General features: G+C 41.3%; 1 protein-coding gene across 4 annotated transcripts in view; it reads left to right on the forward strand.

Moving 5' to 3' along the window:
- SUSD6 (sushi domain containing 6) overlaps positions 1–17,183 on the forward strand; it is a 90,788-nt gene extending 73,605 nt beyond the window's left edge. For 3 of the 4 annotated variants that reach the window (XM_089521765.1, XM_089521764.1, XM_089521766.1), the window contains 2 exons: positions 5,106–5,533; positions 9,254–10,823. In XM_089521765.1, the coding sequence (XP_089377891.1) occupies positions 5,106–5,533; positions 9,254–9,279 (454 nt within the window). In that variant the 3' untranslated portion in view covers positions 9,280–10,823. Of the gene's footprint in view, positions 1–5,105; positions 5,534–9,253; positions 10,824–16,993 lie in introns of those variants that run through there. The other variant, XR_016280955.1, reaches the window with a different exon arrangement.
- The last annotated feature ends 5,087 nt before the right edge of the window (positions 17,184–22,270 follow it).

Genomic DNA, 22,270 nt, shown 5'->3' on the forward strand with positions numbered 1-22,270 from the left:
ATTCTGCAACCGCAAGCTCACAGAACATTTCCTGGTTTCCCTATTTCTGTGTGTGACCTTCCTCCAACTATCTACTTCTGTTGTGTTCGAAGTGCCCTCCTCCTCCCCAGCAACTTCCTCTGTGTGTTTCCCGTCCAGGACCGTCTGGTCCGTTCTGTTCAGGAAAACCTCATGCTCCCTATGATGCTGAAGTGTAGCTACCTGGGCCTCCAGCTGCTCTACTTTCTCTTCTAAGAGGGCTACCCACTTGCACTTAGTGCAGGTGAAGTTCCCCACATCTGTGGGCAAGAATGAAAACATCCCACAAGTGTTGCAGGTGACTGCAGCGGGGCCTTCAGTGTCCATACTGAAAAGTCTTAAGGAGACACTGAAACAAGATCATGGGCTTTCCCTGCTAAACTTGGCCTTTGTCCCCAAGCTCTGTCACTGAAACGCTCAGCACACTCAGTTCTGCATCAGGGGCCACAAAAGCTTTGGCTCCCTCTGAGACATGTTTTTTTTCCTCATGGAATGGAACTCTGTTTTATGGCTTTCCTCTTTTTCCTCCCCAGACTGATCAAGCAGGACAGTACAAATGTTACTCTGATCACCCTGTGATGGCCCTGCCAACCATGGTTCTCCAGTCTCCTCAGGCTGTCTGGAAGCAACTTTTACTGCTTCCTGAGGAATCCTGATTTCCTCACCATGCGTCATGGCAGAATGCTTCACCCACATGTGGTCATTCTCAGGCTAACCTTTTGGCAAGTCCATCTTTGGACAACATAATGGAAGTAATGTCCACTTGGCCACAAGCAGTTGATGAAACACTGTTATATGTCAAAATGAACTTTCTTTCTGTCTTTTTTGCAATTTGAAAGTGTTGTACCAGATGACTTATCCCTCAGACATCTTCCTTATGCCTCTGAAAACTAAAAATTGCTCGCGCTCATGCAGTCAATATCTTTTGATCTGGAACATGCCCTCCATACTCTAGAATAAAAAGGCACTCTTATTCTATGTCACTCATACAAAACAGTTCCAAAAGATTCCTCACCTGTTCGTCACTTATGTGTAAGAAGGGAAAGACAATCTTGTCTCAGTTATTCTCCCCAGTGAGTGGTAAATATTATCCACCTTTCTGACTCCCTTGCTGGGAAACCCCTTCTGCAGGAAGTTAAAGCTCATTTGACTCAAGCTACAGCCACCTTGTCAGCATGTCTCAGAGAGATTCTTCCACTGGAACGCTGCCACATAGCTATGTGGTTGCAGCCATCCCTGTTCCTGTCTCATGCCTTATTCCAATCCAATATGGACTGGATGCTTGGTCCTGATCCAGTGCGGCTTTTGATAGAACTGTTATGTCATCAGTCCTGGCAGGACCCACCATCCTCAGTGAGTTAGCTTGCTATTTTCCCACATGTGTGAGTTACAGAGACCACAAAGAAGAAATAGTTGCCTTCCTGTAACTGTGGTTCTTCAATTGATTATCTGTGCATTCATAACCTGCCTCCCTCCCTTCCATTGCTTTACTCCAGGCCTCCTGCTGGCAGACTTGGAACTGAGTTTTCCTGGGAACTGTTCTGTATTAGTATGAGTGAGGGGATGGGGTTACCACCAAAACACAGCTTTAAAGGCTTCCAAGGATGTCTCTGCAGGCACAGAGTGACATATATGTGTGAGTACATATATGACCACTTGAAGAACCACAGTTACAGGAAAGCAACTTATGATAATTAAGGAAATAATCCTTAGTCACTTACTTTTATGTGCATCAAGACTCAAAAAACTACAGTTACAGGTAAGCAGGTTCTCCTTATAGATACACCTTGGCAGTGGGCTGAAACAGCCAAACAGAAACATGGTTATTCCTGCTCTTAAAGTTTTGGTAACTGTCTAGCCAAGGAAGCCATTGGTCAATCTTTCCTTCAGAAAATGCCAAATGACCTCCAGCCTTGCATCACCTCTTGGAGCAAAGGGCAGAGATTTCTGAATAGATGCCAGGAAGATATCCTGTGCATGTCTGTAGTGTCAAGGTTGTGAGGAAAGCTGGGGGTGCTGATGCTTGTGGAACGGTAGTCATAATGGCCAGCAAAATGTGGAACCTATACTTGGATGGATGAAAGGGTTTAACCTACAGGTTTAAGTATCTACTTAGGATGGCTGTTTCCATGAAATAGCTATTCCTGTAATATGATGCTCACATAGGGGACTCTGCATCCAATTCTTGGCTTATTTTACATGGAAAGTGTTACCCAGTGAGATGGAGGAAAGGAATGTTTTGAAAGAAAATCAAACAATTTCATGAATACAAAAAAAAAAGCACGAATCCTTCTGAACTCACATCTGAAGCAGAGGGATGCTGTCTGATATGGGAAAAAATGTCTGCCTCATAACAAGTAGTGAACTCAGGACTGCATCCACATTATGCCACACAGAAATTATTCATTGAGGATAGTGCTACAACCTTTTATGGTATTCTCTTTTGGAATATATGTAGGCAGTCATGTCTCATAATAACAGGTGGTGCTTTCCCCCCTCCTGGCTAATTCCTGTGGCAGTCTTGTTCCATCTGTTGTTCAACCTTTTACACTTTCTAATCTTACATATCAACAAAATTACATTCAAACAATTTCTCTTCTACTCCCTTTTGAGGTACAGATAAAAAGAGAAGTAAGCATTTACCTGTAAATTGCTTAGTTTCTGGAATTTCCCTAGTAATTCCAACATAATTAACCAGCATTATGAATTGCATTCTTATGGAATCTAGAAGTCCTGCTTGAATTGGGCTTTTTAAAAAAATCACATTTTAAAAATTGCTGGGCTTTTTTTTAAGAGAAGTGGGAAGATGCCCAACCAAAACATTTAGACATGCTGAGAATTCTCCTCTCTTCCATAGTCTGCCCAGAACCTTGGGCCATTCTGAGTCATGATATTTTCAATTTGTCCAGCTGCTGTTAAGTAAGCTGCTCAGTACGTGGAGCCTGCATTTTGGACTGGATCTTAAGCATTTCTATTTAGTACTCTCAGATTAGCAGAATGAGACTTAAAATTCATGAGTTCACTTCACATATACAAAATTATCCATTGTCTGACTCCAGTGACAGAAGGCAGTCAGTATTGTGATGATTCATAAGACAATAGAGTTGTGGCTTCTTGTCCTGATTATAGTGTTGTGGTGATGCAAGATCTTCACCTGCTTCTTTGTCTCCCCCAATCTGCAGTATATATTGGGACAATAATAATAATCTGCCTCATGTTGTTCTGGTAAAAACAGTGAGTGTGTATGTGCCTTCGAGCCACATGTAGGTTTGTAGCAATCCCGTGAATTTCATAGTGTTTTCTTAGGAAGGAATACTCAGAGATGGTTTTTACAGTTATTTCCTCTGAAATATAGCCCACACAACCTGCTATTCATTGGCAGTCTCCCATCAAAATACTAACCAGGGCTGATCCTGCTTAGCTTCTAAGATCAGACAGGATCAGACTATTGACCTGGAAAAAATCTTCGGGAGGAGGAAGGAGCTTTAAGTATTCAGGAGGGGCATTAATTTCTTTTTCATAAAAATAGAGTTGAAAGAGGCTCCGTGGGCCATGGGGTCCAACTTCTTGCTCAGTATCTCCAGTTAGAGCATCTACAGCAGGTAGCTGTCCAGCCTTGTTTTGAACATCCAGAGAATGTTAGTTCCATTGCCAAACCTCTCTTGCTGTAAAGAATTTCCTTCTAACATTCAATCAAAATCTACCCTCCTATAACTTAAAACCATTATTCCCTATGGGAGAACAGAGAACAAGCCTGCAGCCTCTTCGTTGTGGCTGCCCTTGAGGTATTTAAAGAGTGCAATCTTGTCACCCCTCAGTCTTCTCTTCACCAAGCTGAACATCCCCAGCTCCTTCAACCTCTTCTCATAAATGTTGTTCTCCATACAACTCTCATTGCTCTTCTCTGAACTTGCTCCAACTTGCCTATAATTTTCTTCAGATGAGGTACGAGAACTGAATGCAGTACTCTAGATGAGGTCTGATCAGTGCAGAATATAGTGGGACTATTTGACTTGAAACTATGCTTTTTGCAAAGTAAAGGGAGGAGCAGAGCTTTTTGCCTTCATTTCCTGCTCCTTGTGATTTTACCTTGCACGTCCAGGAAACTCCAGTTGCTTTAGCAATACATCTGCCAAAATACACCCATCCTCCCTCCCAGATTTGGAGCTAGGGTAGAGAAAATCCTTCCTCACCACTGCAGCTTCCAAGACTGTGGCTCCTCACATTCACTGTTCACCCTGTAGGGTGTATGCTGTGAGTATGACTCTCAGTAGCAGTGATATCCCCATCCCACCCCTGTCCAGCATTTGGTATCATATCAGATGCTCAAGAGTCTGTTGGCAATGTGGATGGTGCCCATTCTCACTAGGTGAAGAAATAGGAGACATGGGGCATCCTTTGTGACCTCAATACGGAACTGGAATTTAATTCTCCAAATGGGGAGGATAAATAAAATGGAAACCCTATATGGGAATCAGGCCAGTCTTTCAGCTTGATTACACTTCTGGTATAAAACATAAACTTTAAAGTGATAACAAGAAATCGCTGTTAAAAATAGCTCATTTATCTACTTTAGAGTAACACAATAACATGTAAATATCTTACCTGGACACTCAGTCAGTGGCACATAACAGGTTAAGAAAATAGTGAGTCAGAGCATATACACAATCCAGGAATCTGTTGTTTGTTCTACAATAACTTTGCCAAAAATCCAGTTTTAGTTCTTCAGTGTGGCAGCCATGTGTGTGTGTTGCCTTTTTGCTACTGTTAATTACCAACTGCAAACCATCTAGAGAACTGTGAGTACATTCTCCTGATCTTTCTTTTCCCCAGTTTCTGTTTAATGTTGGTATAGGAGGACTGAAGTCAAATGGCACTACTGTATTACTGTAACCAAATTTGTATGGTTGCTATTGATTTGGAGAAAGATTTGCTTAACTGTTAATTTATTGAACAAGACCATGGGAAAGGCTGAATGTCTGAAGGCACACTGGAACTAAGGCTGTGGTCCTTGCAGTCTTTTAGAATGTTATTCTGTGTCCTCCATTATGAATATAATATATTATTTCTTTAAAATCCAAATATAGGCGTGATCAAGGTGTTTCTGGGGACCAGGTTTCCATCATGGTGGATGGAGTTCAGGTGGCTTTGCCGTCATATGAAGAAGCTGTCTATGGCAGTGCTGGGAACTGCATACCTCCCTCAGATTCACGGGTACAGATTGTTCTTTCGGAAGGAGCTGAACAAAGTGGAGCAAGGGAGATGCAACAGCCACCACCAGACAGTGGGGATCACAACTGCTTTGTTGGGGAAGATGAAGTCCCTGGACAATCAGGACTATGTGAAGCTGGTAGCTCTCACCACTCAGAGGCTGTCCTAGTGCATCAAGCTACTACCTCCTCCTGGGTGGCTGGTGCATCTAGTAGTAGACCTGGGCACAAGGAGGCTCCAGATTCAGAGAGCAGTGATGTACAAAGCCTTCTGTCACTCACTTCCTCAGAGGAGTATACTGATGGTAAGCATTCTGAAAATGATTCTTGTATATAAGCTTTTGCTAATCATAATTGAATGTCTATGAATTCAAAGTTAATTTTCCCTTCATTGAAACATCTATAAGAAACATTACTTTATAAAAGATAGGACCCCCTTCTCCTTACATCTTTCTCTGATGTGCAGATATAAGATCCCTAACTATGAGAATGGGTAGTATTTGTCCAAGTAAATGCAAGAAAATTATCGGGGGGGATTTAGTCTATATCTTTCTTTAATGGATTTTTAAAATAATTACAAAAACAATACAAAAGAGGGAGAGAGGTGAACCATACAGTATATGAACATGAGCTAGGCATGCAGATTAATATAATACGTACTCCCAAAAATGTGTGTGTGTTGTGTGGGTTCAAGTCATTTCTGACTTACGGTGACCCCAAGGCAAACCTACCATGGGGTTTTCTTGGCAAATTTTCTTCAGAGGATGTTGCCATTGTCTTCCCCTGAGGCTGAGAGCAGGTGACTTGCCGAGTCATAGTCCAATACTCAAACCACTTTGCCACACTGGCTCTCTGTATAAAAGTTGTCTCCAGAATACACATTTATAGGTAGCTGAAGGAGCAAGATCTTCTGACTAGTGAGCAATTCATTTATAATGGATGTTTTGTCTTTCCAGCCTAGCAGTATAACTCTTTCTGGAACAGAAAAAGAATGCATGATCCAGCCATGTTGACCATCTGTTGAATGTCATAACTGCAGGGATATAATTTAAAAGAACATAGTGCAAAATTAATATGTTGTAATATGTCCAGCCAAAACAGGAGAACCACTGAACATGCTCACATGATATGTCACAAGGAAGCATTACCTGTATTGCCTTAGCAACATTTAGATAAAGGAGACAGTTTCTTTCTTAAAAGGCATAATGTTGTCCTGTACATTTAAAACATCATTTTTTCTTGGCTCAAACATAGTTTTAGCTCTAAAGAAAATTTAGGTGTTGAAGCTGGGGCAAATTTTCCATTAATTGAGTTGCACAGGACAGTGACATTGTTTATTCTGCCCCATTTTAACGTCCTTTAACATCAAATGTAGTGTTTTCCAACAAACATTTATCATTTAGGTTTGTTAGTTTTAGCTTTTCTGAGGATATAATTAATGTTTCCAACAAAATGTTATGTAATGTTATGTTTAACATTAGAAATTGAAAAATTAATTCAAAACCACAAACACTAGTAATTAAAATTGTTTAACCATTAATCATAGAATCATAGAGTTGGAAGAGACCGCACGGGCCATCCAGTCCAACCCCCTGCCATGGTAATTTCTATTACCATTAATTAACTCACTGATCAAAATATAAATGTGAGATCAGACCATGGACAATGGCACAGCAGCAGAGGATGTCATGGGAGTTTTCACTGTTGACTTTTGGGGAACATGTTTTCTTTTTGGCTGCAATTGCTTTCCTCCTACATGAATCAGGTCCATGAAATGATTGTTGCCCGGGAGTTGTGGGAGTGCAATACATTTGGGAATTATTAAGTTAGGAAATGTCCCAACATATGGTGGCTCATCTTAAAATCTGTTGAATCCATCTTGTCACTTTTCTGCAATTCTCTTTGCTTTCTGTCCCCACCAACTATAGACCAACTTAGGGTGGGAAGGAGGTAGATTCTTTCTTTGGAGCCTTTAAGCATAGGTCAGATGGGCATCTTTTAGGAGTGCTTTAGTTGTGTATTCCTACATGACAGGGACGGACCTTTGTAGCCCCTTCCAATTCTGTGATTATATGAACTCATACATTTTACTCATTGTTCAAATGCCTTTTGTGCCGAAGGTTAATAAGGAGTGATTTATTTCTGTTAAAGGACACTGATCTACCACGTGTGCAGCAATAAGTAATTAGTTACAAAAATCTGTCACTGAATGAAGGGTGGGCAATTCTTAATTAGAAATGGCTTGAGAGCATCTGAGCATGTACAGGACTTTTTCCTGCTCAAACAAATCCTTTCAGCCTCTCAACTTGCAATCAAGAAGTGTGCTCTACAGTGATCAGCAGCAGAGCCCATTTTTTCAACACAGGAGCCAGAGATCCCAAATTCAATCTTTGGCATTGCTTGTTTAAAAGACCACATATCTAACAACTCCATTCTTGGTCCTATCTTAACTTAATAGTTATTTCTTTAAATCTCTTAACCTTATATTGTGAGGCTAATAAAATAAAACAATATTTTTACTACAAATTTTTTTTGAATGAATGGACTTGCTGATGTGTGCAAGGAAGGATACCCTCCTGTAAATTAAAATCGTTAGATCTGGTCCTACCCTCTGGGGCAACCTATACCCTCTTCTCTGTGACAGCCTTTTAGATATTTAAAGAGTGTAATCAACGTTACTCAAGAGGGTCACAATATATCCCCAATCTTGAGCACACCTCCAGACACCTTCCTTCTGTACAGGGCCATGGGAGGAAGACTCCTGCCTTTCAGGCCTGGATAGCCTGATACTCTGAAAGCTCCCTGATCACTTTAAAAGTTTTGGTTTCCTGCTAAACAAACAAATCCCTCCTTCCCACTTTTCTCCCCCCCCCCCAACCAAGCTCTCCAGTTCCATTCCATGACTCATGTTCCCCTACCTTTCCTATTCTTTTTTTCTTTCCCAGATTCAGCTGTTCATCTACTCCACAAACCCAGTTCTTCTGCTCTTGAAGCAGAACAGTCTCCCCCTTCTCACTGCCTACTGTCTTCCCAAATAAATCACAACAGAGCCATCTTATACAGTCAGCCCTCCATTTTTGTGAGGGATCCGTTCCGGATCCCCCTACAAAAACGGAGACTCTCACTTACTCAAGCCCCATAGGCTTGAATGGGGCGTGTCCCCGCAAGTGCACACAGGGCATGCGCTGCAGGGGCGTGCCCCATTCAGAATAACGGAGGATGCCCCTCTGTGCAGATCTCAAGTCCGTGAGAAAGGAGGGGCGACTGTATATTTCTCCATTTGCCCTGAGGCATCAGGCCTTCCTGTTTAGGCAGAGCCACCCAATGTAACAAATTCTGTCAACCTAATTCATTAAACTTAAGTGTTAATTTGAGAGAAGTAGAAAGTTAGGTGATATTACTAGAAAAATCTAGCAAATTAATAACTTTCTGAATTAACCAACAAGTTGTAAATATCTCCAATGTGTGTGCATGGGTAACTGATGAATAGACTGCAACATTGAGAATGGCAAAAATTCTTAGTCTGGACTTATCAATTGAGGTGAAGTATAAATCCCATAGTGAACTCATTTTTAAGAAAATCTGCAAGAGGTTTCTTGGCTTAACCTGAGGATAAGCCTACAAAAATACAAATGATCAAGGTTTTTTGAAATGTCTAGGTTTTATAGAAAATGGAGCTGATTAGTTAAACTTGGATAAATTGTGATTTGAGGATTGGACTATGACACTGGAGACCAGGATTCAAATCCTGACTAGGGGAAACCCACTGGGTGGCCATGGGCAAATTACACATTCTCACCCTCAGAGGGAGGCAAAAGGCTAACCCTCTCTGAAGACATCTTGCCAAGAAAACACCGTGATAAGTTCATCTTAGGATCATCATAAGTCAGAAACGACTTGAAAGCACACAACAAATACCTCATGGAGTTGAGTGGTTTAAATTAAAGCTTTTGAAATGGAAGGTAAACATACAAGGGTGTTTAACTTGTTGTCCCCCCTCCCCTTTTCTCTCTCTCTCATACTAGATATTCCATTGTTGAAAGAAGCATGAGGCTTGCTGCATTTGCCTAGCCTTCGATCCATTTTCTTCTTCTCGGGATGGTGAGCACTCCATGCAGGCTTTCTCCACCCTCATGTGCTGTGCCCTGAATACCTCCAAGCAAAACACCCCTTAGCTGAAGACCCAAAGGATGCTGCCAGGATGCCTCTTTGAAGCATCAGTGGGGTGTACAGGGTGCAAGCCATCCCCCCCCCCCCCAACCTTGCATTCTTTCTGCATTAAGAGGGGGCTTCAGTGATAGTAATGGACTTGAGCTCCTCCTACCTCTCCCTTTCCCCAACCAGATATCTGAGTGCGGTCTCCAGAGAGCTGCTATTTACTTGTGCCTTGCTCCTTCTCACACTGGCTTGTTGCAGCTTCTCATGGGCCTTACTGTCTTCTGGACTTCTGCTCAGAAAGCAGGGCCAAAAGAACTTGCTTTGTTGGGTGCAGATAGTTTCCTTCCATTTGTTCAATATCTTATGAGGGCAAGACAGAACTCCTCTGGATGGGTGACTGAGAGCAAAGGAATCTAGCAAGAGTCGCACACATGTACCGCACCCCTTGAGGGTTTTCAGAATCATATACAACATAGCTGCACATGTACACATTAGGCAGTTCTGACAATGTGAAAGGCCATCACAACTGACCAATTTCATAACAAAAACAAAATTTAATTGTCAGCTTAGAATGCTACTTGCTTTTTGTTTGTTTGTTTGTTTCCCAAAGAGGCTAATGGTTGGGATAATTTGTCTGTACCTCTGCACGTTTCCACTTCCAAAAAAACTGAACAAACCTTATCCCTCTTCCCTTTTTTGCTCCTTTATTCATCTTAAAAAGGGGTGGAAATTATGTGGTCCTCCAGACGTTGGTCTGTAACTCTTAGCTACCTTAACCAGCATGATGAGGAGTGCTGGGGTTGCAGTTGAGCAATTACCTGGAAGGGTACATGATTCCCAGCCCAACATACAATTTTCCCTCTGATTTTGATGTAGGAGCAGTCTAGGACTGTCTGATTCAAAGAGCTTTGGGTAATTCTATTGTATTTAGCTGGGTTTGAGAGTACCTGCATGTCAAGCCCTTTGGAGAGTGTGTGCTCTTCCTTCTAGAGGAGCCACCTGTGAGCAATACTATGGGTGTATCACACTTGATCCAAAGCCTTCCACTTTCAGTTTAAGAGTTTGTTCTCTTTGGAATGGCTGTAGATTAGGGTTGCCATATCCCGCCGGGGGGCGGGACAATCCCGGTTTGGGCGGTGCCGTCCCGGTCCCGGTCCGGTTTGGCACCCAAACCGGGACGGCCCCACCCACCGTAGCCACCTCAGCGTCCGCACCGGCTCCAAGGCCTTGCTGAGGCCTGGGAGGGCTCTCCGCGGTTGGAGCTCCAGCCGCGGAGACGCTCCCTCCCGTGCCCCAGCGAAGCCTTGGAGGCGGCTCCGCGGTCGGAGCTCCAGCCGCAGGGTCCTCCAAGGCCTCCGCGAGGCCAGGGAGGAGGAGGAGGCCGCTTCCCACCGCGGCGATCGCCGCGATGAGGAGCGACCCCCACCTCTTTACCGGCCTGGGAGCCGGCCGAGGCTTCCTCCCAGACCGGGAGGAGGAGGAGGACACTTGGCACCGTGGCGATCGCCGCGATGCCAAGCGGCCCCGTGCCCTTCCCGGCCTGGGAGCAGGCCTAGGCTTCCTCCCAGACCGGGAGGAGGAGGAGGACGCTTGGCACCGCGCCCCTTCCCGGCCTGGGAGCAGGCCTAGGCTTCCTCCCAGACCGGGAGGAGGAGGAGGAAGAGGAGGACAAGGTTTAAAAATGTAGGACGTTTTTTTTAAATTTCCTAGCCAGGAAATTAAAAAAAAAAAAGTCCTGCATTTTCAAACCTTGTCCTACATTTTTCCCGGTTTGGAGGTCCTCAATTATGGCAACCCTACTGTAGATGCACAGGTCATGGGCAGAGATTATTTCACTAAGTGTGCCTCTGCTTGGACCCACCATGGTGAGAGAGTGATTTTTGGCATTGCTACTTGTAGAGGCAGTGCCAGGGTGTTTAGTACTCACTCTGTTATGTCTTCCTTGTTCTGTTAGAAACTAGTCATTGTGAACTCACCTTCATTAACTAGTAGGATTTTTTTTTGTAAATGACATGTCCAGTTTGCCTTGAAAGCATTACAGTCATAGTCTGCCTTAAATTTCTTGAATGGAAAGAGCCATGCTGCTCATTTGTCTTGAAGGAAGCCCCCCCCCCCTTTGCATTGTGTGCTGCTTCCAATTGGAAACATCTTACTATGCAGGGAACATGTTTGCTTACCTCCACCTATTTTGAATAAATATGCTTTTGTTCTTCTGTATCTCTCTCTCTCTGTGGACAAAGCATATCGTTTCTTGATGGCAGTGTGGGACTGTAAATTTTTAAGAGTTATTTCTAGCAAGCCTACCAAAATTGCAAAACAAAAACAAACCTTGATGGCTTTTGCAAAATAGCAAAAAAGTTGGAGCTTTCCCAGAGTTTCTATAAGAAAAATAGAGCAAAATAATTGCATGGTCTCATTCTTCCCCATTCTTAGGAATAGTTTGATCTAAGGAGATGGTAAGGAGTATTTGACATATCCAGAGAGAGGAAATCCATTGGGGGAAATGATGCTAAAGGTCAGCATGGTGCTTACTGCTTCATAGAGTTCATTAATGGGGATAGGCAGCTGCATCAATATGAGGCCATCTGCACTTTATGTTTCTTCCAACTTGAATACCAGCAGAATCTGAATGGGGAGTAGGTGGTACTTCCCCATTATTTTTCTTTGTATGAACATTGCATTCTGCACATAGTTTGGAACAGTTGCTTTGTGGATAGCAGCTCCCTGAGACCGGCAGCCAACATGCCTGTGGAGGCTGGGGGATTCTGGAAGCTGTAGTCTAAAAGAAAAACTTTTCCAAGCTTTGATTCTACACAAGCTCAAGACTATGCACATACCAAATAAGCTTCAAAAGCACACACTTTCATACTGAATATAGAAATAAGAATCCATAAAATTACAGCTTCTGTTTTAAAAATAAAAGCAAAGTATAGTTCGTGAGTGGGAAAAGTGTGACATGCACAAACCCATTGCTATTTTTGCCATTGTCAAGAACTTCCCACAGCCTAATTTTGCAAACATCTGGGTCATAGGTATGGGGCAATGCCTCAGTGCTCTGCATTACACTTCCTCATGATTAGCAGTGGCAAAAAAATTACCCTAAGCCAAAAGAAGTAGTTTCCTTCCTTGTATTAATTTGTTGAGATCACAGAAATTTGGATTGCTTGATACTGATCACTCTTATTACATTGCCCTGACCTTGGCAAAGCTTGGCACACACTTTGAGAGCCCTAGTTTAGAGCAGATACTTGTTTAGTTCAGCGGACAATATAGTGTAATAGTTCACTATACACCTTACCCCTATGTGATATGTATGTATGCACACATCTGATAAATATGGGCCTCATTACAAGAGGAGGCAGATTACACCAGCACTTATGGAACATGTGCATGAAGAAAGAGTTAGCTCTGACGATTTCTACTACCTTGGGACACAGTGATAATAGTAGTGTTAAAAGTTTTTGATAAAATGGAAGTGTGCCAAAATTCTGTGTGCCCCTAACCCAAAAGAAGATATAGATCTTTTATTATTGTTTAGATAAAGTAACTGGATGGACCAATAATACCACTTTTAATGTCCATTTCTTATTCACCTGTGAACAGTTCATAAATTTTTGTTGTTGACAATATCCTTGAGATAATCTGGTGGCTGCCTCTGTAGCACTATTTGAATAATCTAAGAGGAATCATTCAGTTGAAAAGCCCACTGGCCCAACAATGTGTGATGCTGACGTGCCTAATTATTTCAGTTACTACTTCCAGACTTGTACACAGGGAATCAGATATTATTACAAAGGCCCACTTAAACCCTGTTTAAGTTATGTCTGTTTGATTTGGGAAACAGGGGCCTTCTTTTGAATTTGACCTTATCTTTTAAATGATGTAACACAGCACTTGCAATGAATGAATGGTTGCCATGCCATGCCATCTTGGTAGCAACCTTAGTTGATCAAATGGACCCCATGAAGCTGCCTTAAACTTAGACTGCTGCCTTCCTAGCTCAGTAATATTTAGTCAGACTGGCTGAGCTCTTTCCAATCTTTGAGAAACACACACATATACAGAGAGAATGAGAGAGGAATGAGTGAAGATGTCTGGTGTTTATCATGGGATCCCTGCATATCCCCCCCCCCCCCCCAATTTATGGATGCAGGTGATCATTTACTTACTGGTTAGGTGCACACACTGGTAAGCTATCACTTGGCAAAGAGTGCTGTTTGCACCTTCTTTTCCTGAAATTGGTCTTACTGTTTTATATGAGAAATACAATAACAAATCACATAATGAAGCAAAACATAAAAATCGGTATGACCTCAAGAACAAATGTGAGCTAGGGGGAATGGCCAGCAAATTCTTCACAGGATTTACCTGTGAATGTTGTGCATCTCATTTTTATCCTTTCTTTACAACTAATACAGAATCAGTGTATTTTAAAACAGTTGCTGCCACTAACTCCAGAGTATTTCAGAAGAGAACAAGAAATAATCTGTTTGGGACATGATGGAGTAATTACTAATGACCAGAGGTGCTTTGGCACATTGCAGGAGGTGTGAGTGTCCCTCTCTTTCAGTTAAATCTGAAATTTGAGAGCCCCTGCTATTCAGAACAACCTGCTTTACCATATTCTCTTTTAGTCAAGTCCTTAGCATTGACGTTTACTTTCATGTAAGGTAAGTTAGGAGAGGGTAGAGAGTAAGAAGTCTGTTGAGACAGATTTGTTTTGGTTTTGCATTTTAAAAATTTCACTGTCCTTTTTATGATGTGAATATAGTAGGGTTCAAAGTACATCTTTAAAGACTGGAACAAACATGCAGTACTGTGGACAAAAGAGGAGCTGAACAATGCTAGATGTTCAAAGGGCAGACAGCATGTGTTAAATAGCCTTCCTTGTAGGATCATTTCCCACAACATATTTTTCAGACTGGAAAGTTTTGGGATGATATACTACCATGTCTAACTTCTCTTTACTTGTAATAACTATATGGCCTATTTTAATCCCTGCCCATCACTCACCACTACTACTCACTTGATGAGAGAGAGGTAGGTCTGCTCCCTTATACAAAATGTTTATTTGAGAAGCAACTTTCAAACACTGGATATAAGATAAGGGCTGCCAGATAGAAAACTTGAAAACATTTCTTATACACTCCACTGTTAATTTTTACAATTTTCTTGATGAGAGATATTTTACTTTCAGACACCAGGCACTACAGTGACCAATTTTTATGTTATTACCACCACTGGTATTTACTAATGTCAGGTGTACTAATACATGACTAAATACCACACTGAACAAAGTAATTAAAATTACTATTTTTCATGCAGAAAGTTTCCAAAACCAAAGATGCTCATGTTGTTTGTGCTAGAGTAAACAGAACTTACACAAGTGATGTATGTGATGTTGTATCTTGATTCTTGTGAGGAAGAGTGACTACAACCAAGGAATTTGTCGTAATTTTGCTGCATGTGTGTTGAGCTGGAATTGGGACTTCTTTCAAAGCAGTTACTTCCTATTGGATATATTATATTGCAACTTTGCTGAAGTTTTCAAATACAATATATGCCAAAAGAACTCTCATATTCAGAAACCTCAAAGATCAGCCACAAATCAAAGGAAATTTACCCCTTGCATGGCAGATGTCTTTGTTGGTAGTGACCACTGGCATATTGTGACATATGCCAGTGTTCTTTGGTCAGCAACAGTTGCCAGAGGTTATATAGTCCATGTCCCTGAGCAGAGAGACACATATTTCCTTCACACTTCAACAGTGTTCATTGCATTCACAGCAAGCACTAATGTACACACAGAGGCTGCTGCCTTGTTAAAAGTGTGAAACGATTTTCAGTTTCCTTTATTAGTGCTTTCATAGTACCATAGTGTACACACGTATACAAGAGGCAGAGTATGCTTTTTTCTGTATGAATTCTTTAATTGACATTATTTGTATAGTGTGTTGTTTTATGAATTTCTTGTTTTAAATGCCTCTGTCCTTCATGTCTGGTTTGTTTCTGACATATTTCTTTGATTGCTTTTGAACTTGACCACCTCTGTCACTTTATTAAGATTCTAGTGCTTTTACCAGAGGAGATGTTTGTGTGTTGAATACAGGTTTTTGCTTTTCTCCAGTAGGTGAGCCAGTGAGAATGGCTGTCTTGTTTTCTGCTGGAGATTTCACTGTTAGGTTTGCTTTTGCATGGAAGCCACGCAGTTCAGACCAAACATCTTTTCAGACTCAATATATACATGCTCTCTGTTACCCAGCAGGCAGGCTGCAGTAAGTTGAGGATGCAAATGCATGGGGAGAACCTGGTTGCCTTCGATGCTTTTTATTTGTTCATAATCTAAGTTGCACCACTATGAAATTTATTTGCAGAATGGTACTCGTATATATGTGGGATTTTGAAATACCATAATTAATGCTGTGCAGGATGTCAATCAGTTTTATTTTGCTTTATTTTATATATATATATTTTTCTGGTATCCTGTACATTGCAGTGGGTGTGAAGATAGTATTTTAATATTTGTACAAAGTTTAATTTAATTTCAATTGTTCTATGTATATAACTGCATTTCTAAATTAAAAAAGATCTTTTGAAATGAATTGCTTTTGTGTGTTTGATCTTTTTGTAGGGTAATTTAAGTTTCCCAAGGCTTGAGCCTTTAGTAAGGAAACAAAAATATTGAACCATCAAAAATGTCAAAGCCAAGCCTATTAGGGTCTAGCTTTAAATTAGAAGAATAGCAGAAATGTGCCTTTGTCTAACTATGGCCTGTTACAGACAGCCAAAATAAAGCTGCTTCGAGTCACAGTGGAGGTATGGTGTTTCAATGATGCATGCGTCCTAAGAGTCCAGAAGCCACACCAAAGCCACGCTCCAGTCCTTAGGGCTGGAGTGTGGCTCTGGTGCGACTTCTGGACTCTTAGGATGCATGCATCATTGAAACACCATACCTCCACTGTGATTTGAAGCAGCTTTATTTTGGCTGTCTGTAACAGGCCTATGTTTCCCTAAGAACTGAGACTGACTCCAAAAACAACACAAGTAGCTTCTAGTTCAAACAAAAGTTCACTAATGGTTTGAATCCATATATACATAGAGGGTATATCCTAATCTATCTAGTGAATAGTTCAGATTACAAAGAAATATTTATCTCACTATCTTTCCAAAGAAACTTGATGGAGGAGAAAGATAGAGGACCCAACAGGTCAGGAGAAAATCTTTTAGTGTGAGTCCCAAAAGGGTGAGTGACCTAAGTCACATGGTTAGCTTGAATGAGAGGAGAGGGGGGTTGAATGCAGGAAATCCCTATTTATCTAAGGAGGAGGAAAGAGAATGAAAAAATCTTCCAACACAGTGAGGACATGGAAGCATTTCAATGATCCTCTTGAGCTACCTCATGAAATCTCACAACTGGATAATTGCCATTTTATTCGTTTTATAGAACCAAAAGGTCATTCATTCATTCTACAGAAAGTACTCACTGCTCCTATAGAGAACTTAAGAGCAGAGTTGGACACTTGCACTTAACCATGCTAATCCTTTGAGCTCTCTATTAGTAATAAGGATGCTGTCTGCTACTGATGTATCTTTGTATTATATTACAGGACACCATCCATCCATGGACCTCTGCTTTGAAAACAGCAGTATCCAGCGAAATTAGGGAGCAGTTCCTACCACAGCAACCCCCTGTCAAAAAATCAGTTCTGTGGGGTGAGGAAATCATTGGGAATAAATTTTAACTTGGCATGGAAGGCTGCAGAGAGAAAAGTGATAGGAATAAATTTCACTTTGTTGTCCTTAGTTGCCCACATCTGTTCTTTATTACCATTGACTTCCAAAGTCATCACTGGGGTTCCATTCTTTCCCTGATGGTAGTTACAGGTTGCAGAATGAGTGGTATGATGGGCCTGCAAAACCAATTCTTGTCTAAGGAGCCAGTGTGGTACAGTGGTTTGAATCTCCCGCTTGGCCATGGATACCCACACTGGGTGACCTAGGGTGAGTCCAGATCCCCAAAACCCATGATAGGGTCACCCTTAGGCTCACCATAAATTGGAAATTACTTGAAGGCACACAACAAATTTTGAGTTGCACCAGACTGTAGACATTACAAATTTAGCTTGGCCCTTGCCATGCAGGCAAGAAATCTGGTACAAGGAGTAAGTCAATAATCTGCTTTTTAATAAATTAGTAAAAAATACATTTTGTTGATCTCCATCAGTTTGTATGAACAAGTCATATTGGAAGTTGCTGTCACAGTAAGTATTCATGGAAGATTTTTATATAAACAAAAATGGAAGGCCATATACCTCTATACTGCAGGCTTCTCCCTTTCCTAGGACAAAAAGCCGGATTCTTTGTTCCATGTGATCTATACAGATTTGCTTGAGAGTAAAATCAACTGAATTCAGTGAAACCTGGGTCCTTTAACATAAGGCATTTACAGTGGAACAGTGACTGCATCCATACTGCAGAAATAATCCAGTTTGACACCGCTTTAACTGCTATGGCTCAAGGCTATGGAATTCTGGGGATTGTAGTTTATTGTGGCCCTAGAGCGAAGCTTGCATTGAGCAACAAAGATCCACTTGGTTTCCTGATGTAAAGTGGTAAAAAGCTTTTTAAAAAAAACCAAACAACCTGCCACAGTGCTACCACAGCATTCATTTTGTTTTGTTTTTTAAAAAAGGGAGCTGTCTGGATATGAACAGACTCATTTAGTTTTTTGAAGTATGCAATGGTACAATTTTTTTTAAAAAAAAAAGCTGTGATGATGCAATTGCTCCATTCTATTTGTTATTAATCAATTAATTAATTAAAGAGTCATGTTGCTGCAATAAAGGTAAAGGTAAAGGTAGGCCCTTGACATGAATGTCTAGTCATAACTGACTGTAGGGGACAGTGCTCATCTTCGTTGTCTGAAGATGAATCTGGTAGTCATGTGGCAGCATAACTGCACTGAATTATGTTACCTTCCCACCAAAATGGTACCTATTTATCTACTTGCATTAGCATGCTTTCTAACTGCTAGGCTGGCAGAATCTGGGACTAGTGACAGAAGCTCACCCCATCATGCAGCACCCAGGCCTTGAACAACCAACCTTCTGATCTTCCAATCATCAAACTTGGCATCTTAACCACTAAGCCACCACATCCCTGCAATACAGTTGCCAGACTTACTGATCTATGTTCAAAGATGAAAAAGTAACAAGAAAGGGAAAGAGGGTGGTTACCTCTGAAGAAACTTGCCAAGAAAACGCTATGATAGAGTCGCCTTAGGGTTGCTGTAAGTCGGAAACAATCATTCCCTTCTCCTTTGGTTTCGTGTCTTTTAGATTGTAAGCCTGAGGGCAGGGAACTGGCTGATTAAAAATAATATTGTAAGCCGCCCTGAGAGCCATTAGGGCTGAAGGGCGGAATATAAATACCTAAATAAATAAACAACAACAAATAGGGAGGCAGAGTGGCAGGATATTGGTGAGGGACGGTTAAGTTGCTCTATTGACTATAAAGGGAGAATTGTGAAATATGCTGCAAACATTTCCAGGTAGATTCCCACTGAAATTTTTTTAAAAAGTTTTCACAAAGAAAAGGAGCAATTTGGAAATGACTTTCATTCAGAAATGACAGATGGATTGCTTACAGTTCTGTTTGCACTATATTTACTTATCTACATGACCAAGCACCTGGGATGTAGCATTTATGGTTTGCCATTGAAAAATAGTTTGGAATAAGATCACGCTTTCTTCCCTGCATCTCTCTTTTTAGATGCAGGGAAAGGAGGCTGTGGAATTTGGAAGTAGTCAAAGAAGGCTAGGAAGGTAAAATTTAATACTTTCCTATATAATAATAATATAATAATTTTTAATTTATATACCGCCCTGTGGCGAACCAATCCGGGCGGTTTACAACATTAAAATAACATACAGCATAAAAACAATATATTTCCCTCCCCCCTTAAGTTATTAAACAACATATCTAATTTAAAACCACAATAACTAGTTAAAATAACAATAAATTAAACAAAATAATACCAACCAATAAACCACTGCAACTTCAGTTCTAAAGAAAAGGGGGCTTTGGAGACATTACTGAGGAGGGGGGAAATCCTGAGATCCTGAGGCCGGGATATTTCAGTCTGGGAAGGCCTGCCTGAAGAGATCCGTCTTGACAGCCTTTTTGAAGCTGTCCAAAGATGTTAATTGACAGATCTCATCCGGCAGGCCGTTCCAGAGCCTGGGGGCGACAACAGAGAAAGCCCTCCGGGAGGTCGCCGCAATCCTCGATTTTTGAGGCTGCAACAAGTAAAATTTAATACTTTCCTTGCATCTCTACAGAAACAGTAGATTGTTGGCCTTTCCCTTTGGGGAAGAGTCATAGGTGAAGAGAACTATAGAACAAGATGATTTATTCCAACTCTCTGATATTTGGCAGTGGAGTATTTACATTAAGCACAACAAACTGGCCAAATTGCACAATAACATGTTTAGTACTAATGGGGACCAAGCAGTTTAAACGATTTTCCATTTAAGTATAAACTGCTCCATTCTGCAATAATATGCTATGGATCTGTAAGATCTTTTCTTTTTCTTTTGCTGGTTTAGATTCTCTCAAAAATGTAAAGAAATAGGAAGGTTCCTGCTAGTCCTGTTTTGGAATGCAGTGTGTACAGTCAGCCTTCAGTTTCTGCAGACATGCCATCCATCCATGGAGTCAAGTATCCACAGATGGCAAGCCTGAGTTGTCCCCAATGGCAGCGTGTACATGCGGCTGTGCCACCATTAGGAACAGCCCCCATTGTCCTGTAGCAGCGTGTGCTGCAGCTACGCCACCATTAAGTTCCATAGTTTTCAGTGGCAGTGCAGCTGCATGCACAACGGGCTGTCCTTAATGGTGGCGTGGCTATGTTCATGCACCGCCATTGGGGACACTGCAGGCTTGAGCATCCATGGATTTTGGTATCGGGGTGTGTGTGTGTCCAGAACAGATCCCCTGTAGATACAGAGATGAGAAGGTTCAAGTATTATAATGGTGTGACACCATTTCATTTCCCATTTAATATGCAGAGCCCCCCATGCTTCTATGATATGAGATGAATGGCCAGTTAGTAGCGAAGTATCTTGGCAAAGGGCAGCTAGTGCCAGACACTTGGAGGAGGTGCAGCAGAACAATACTGGGTATGTTCATATCTTGTCAATTGCAACTTATTAAATATTAATATAGACTTGAGCCAAGCTGACATTTCCTCAGCTACCAGAGAAAGACAGTGAAAAATGCAGTCAAGCAGATACTACAGTATGGGGAACTTGAAATACAAGGAAGAAACATGGAACAGGTATAGTGAGTTTAGTATCACTTCTTCTTTCCCCTCATCTATACACACCTTTTTCCTTATTCCCTCTGAATGTTGGGATATAGAGTCACAAGGAAAATGTACAATGTGGGTTTTAATAGTAACCAGGCATTAAAGGGTTACTGTGAGCCATAATGATTAGGCATTTAAACAGGAAGTGACATAAAAAGATAGTCAACAAGTGCTGTAAAGTCCTGTAGGATGCTGCCAGTCTGAGAGTCCCTCAGGTGGGAGGCTGGATCCTTTGTGGCCCCAGAGGGAGAGGCAAGGCCTAGTAGGCCTCATGATGAGCATTTCACCCCAGAGAGGGCTGTTACTAGTGTGGATAGTGGTTGGTGTCGATGTCTATATTGTTGTAGACAGTGGAACTTCTTCTAAGAATAAAAGCCTCATCTGAGAGACACTGTTGTAGACAGTGTCTCTTTGCTCACTGAGAAAGGGAGAGGAGTTTCTCCAGCTCACAAGCTGCTGACTACAGTCACGAAGGTGGAAAATCTGGTGCCAAACGTTGACATGTTTGCTGCGCAACATCAAAAGCGTTTTAACACTAAAGGATACTTTTACAATTATTTTTAATTATGTTTAACTACTCATGGCTGGGAGGTGAAGTGTAAATAAATAAAATATCTTATATTTGTATTTATTTATTTAGCAAGGCAGCCTAGCTTAATTTTACACAGGCAAACCTCTTCTTCAAACAACCAACAACATTAGTGTTCCATAAAGTCACAGCATAAATGCTTTACAAATAAATCATACAGTTAACACTAAAACTGATGAATTAGCAGAGCTAGAAATTTTACATGGTCACGGTTCTAATATCCAAATTGGTGGTCTCATAGAAAAAGGTAAATAGGTTGTTCCTTATGGTTCCAGACAGCAGGACTGGGTTTAATAAGCTCAGATTACTCACATCATCTTGATCTCGCTTTGTTCTGTCCTGTTCTGGAAGTAGTATTTAAACAGAGGCTGGACAGGCACATACTGGGGATGCTTTGGCTTTTCTGCATTGATCTATGCTTTAACTAAGTGGCCTACAAGTTCCTCTCCAACTATGATTCTAAAGCTGTAAAAGCAAACCAGTGGTTAGGCGATGGTTCCCAAACTGTGCCCTTTAAGAGATTTTGGACTTTAGCTCCCTGGGATTCTGGGAGCTGAAGTCCAAAATCCTTTAATGAGCAGAGTTTGGGGACCACTGGGTTAGAGTGTTGAATTGGGTCTTGGTAGATCAAGTTTCTAGTCCTCATTTAATTTCCTGGGTGATCCTGGGTCATTCACTCTCTCTGCCTAACCTACCTCCTGAGGTTGTTGTGAGGATAAAACCAGAATAATGTGATGGATGTATACCATCTTGAAATCATCAGAGAAAAGGTGAAATATAAAAGTAACTAATCAATACATTAAACAAGATACATAATAAATATATGAAATATTTGAAAAGCCTACAATAATAATAAAATCTAGTGCTAAAAACAGTGCAGATGCCAGTCAAACCTACTGGGGAGGGACATGGACACTGTTGATTGCC

This window comes from Sceloporus occidentalis, unplaced genomic scaffold (assembly GCF_023333645.1).
Source record: "Sceloporus occidentalis isolate IW3139 unplaced genomic scaffold, rSceOcc1.0.p SCAF_4, whole genome shotgun sequence".
Taxonomy (NCBI): domain Eukaryota; kingdom Metazoa; phylum Chordata; class Lepidosauria; order Squamata; family Phrynosomatidae; genus Sceloporus; species Sceloporus occidentalis.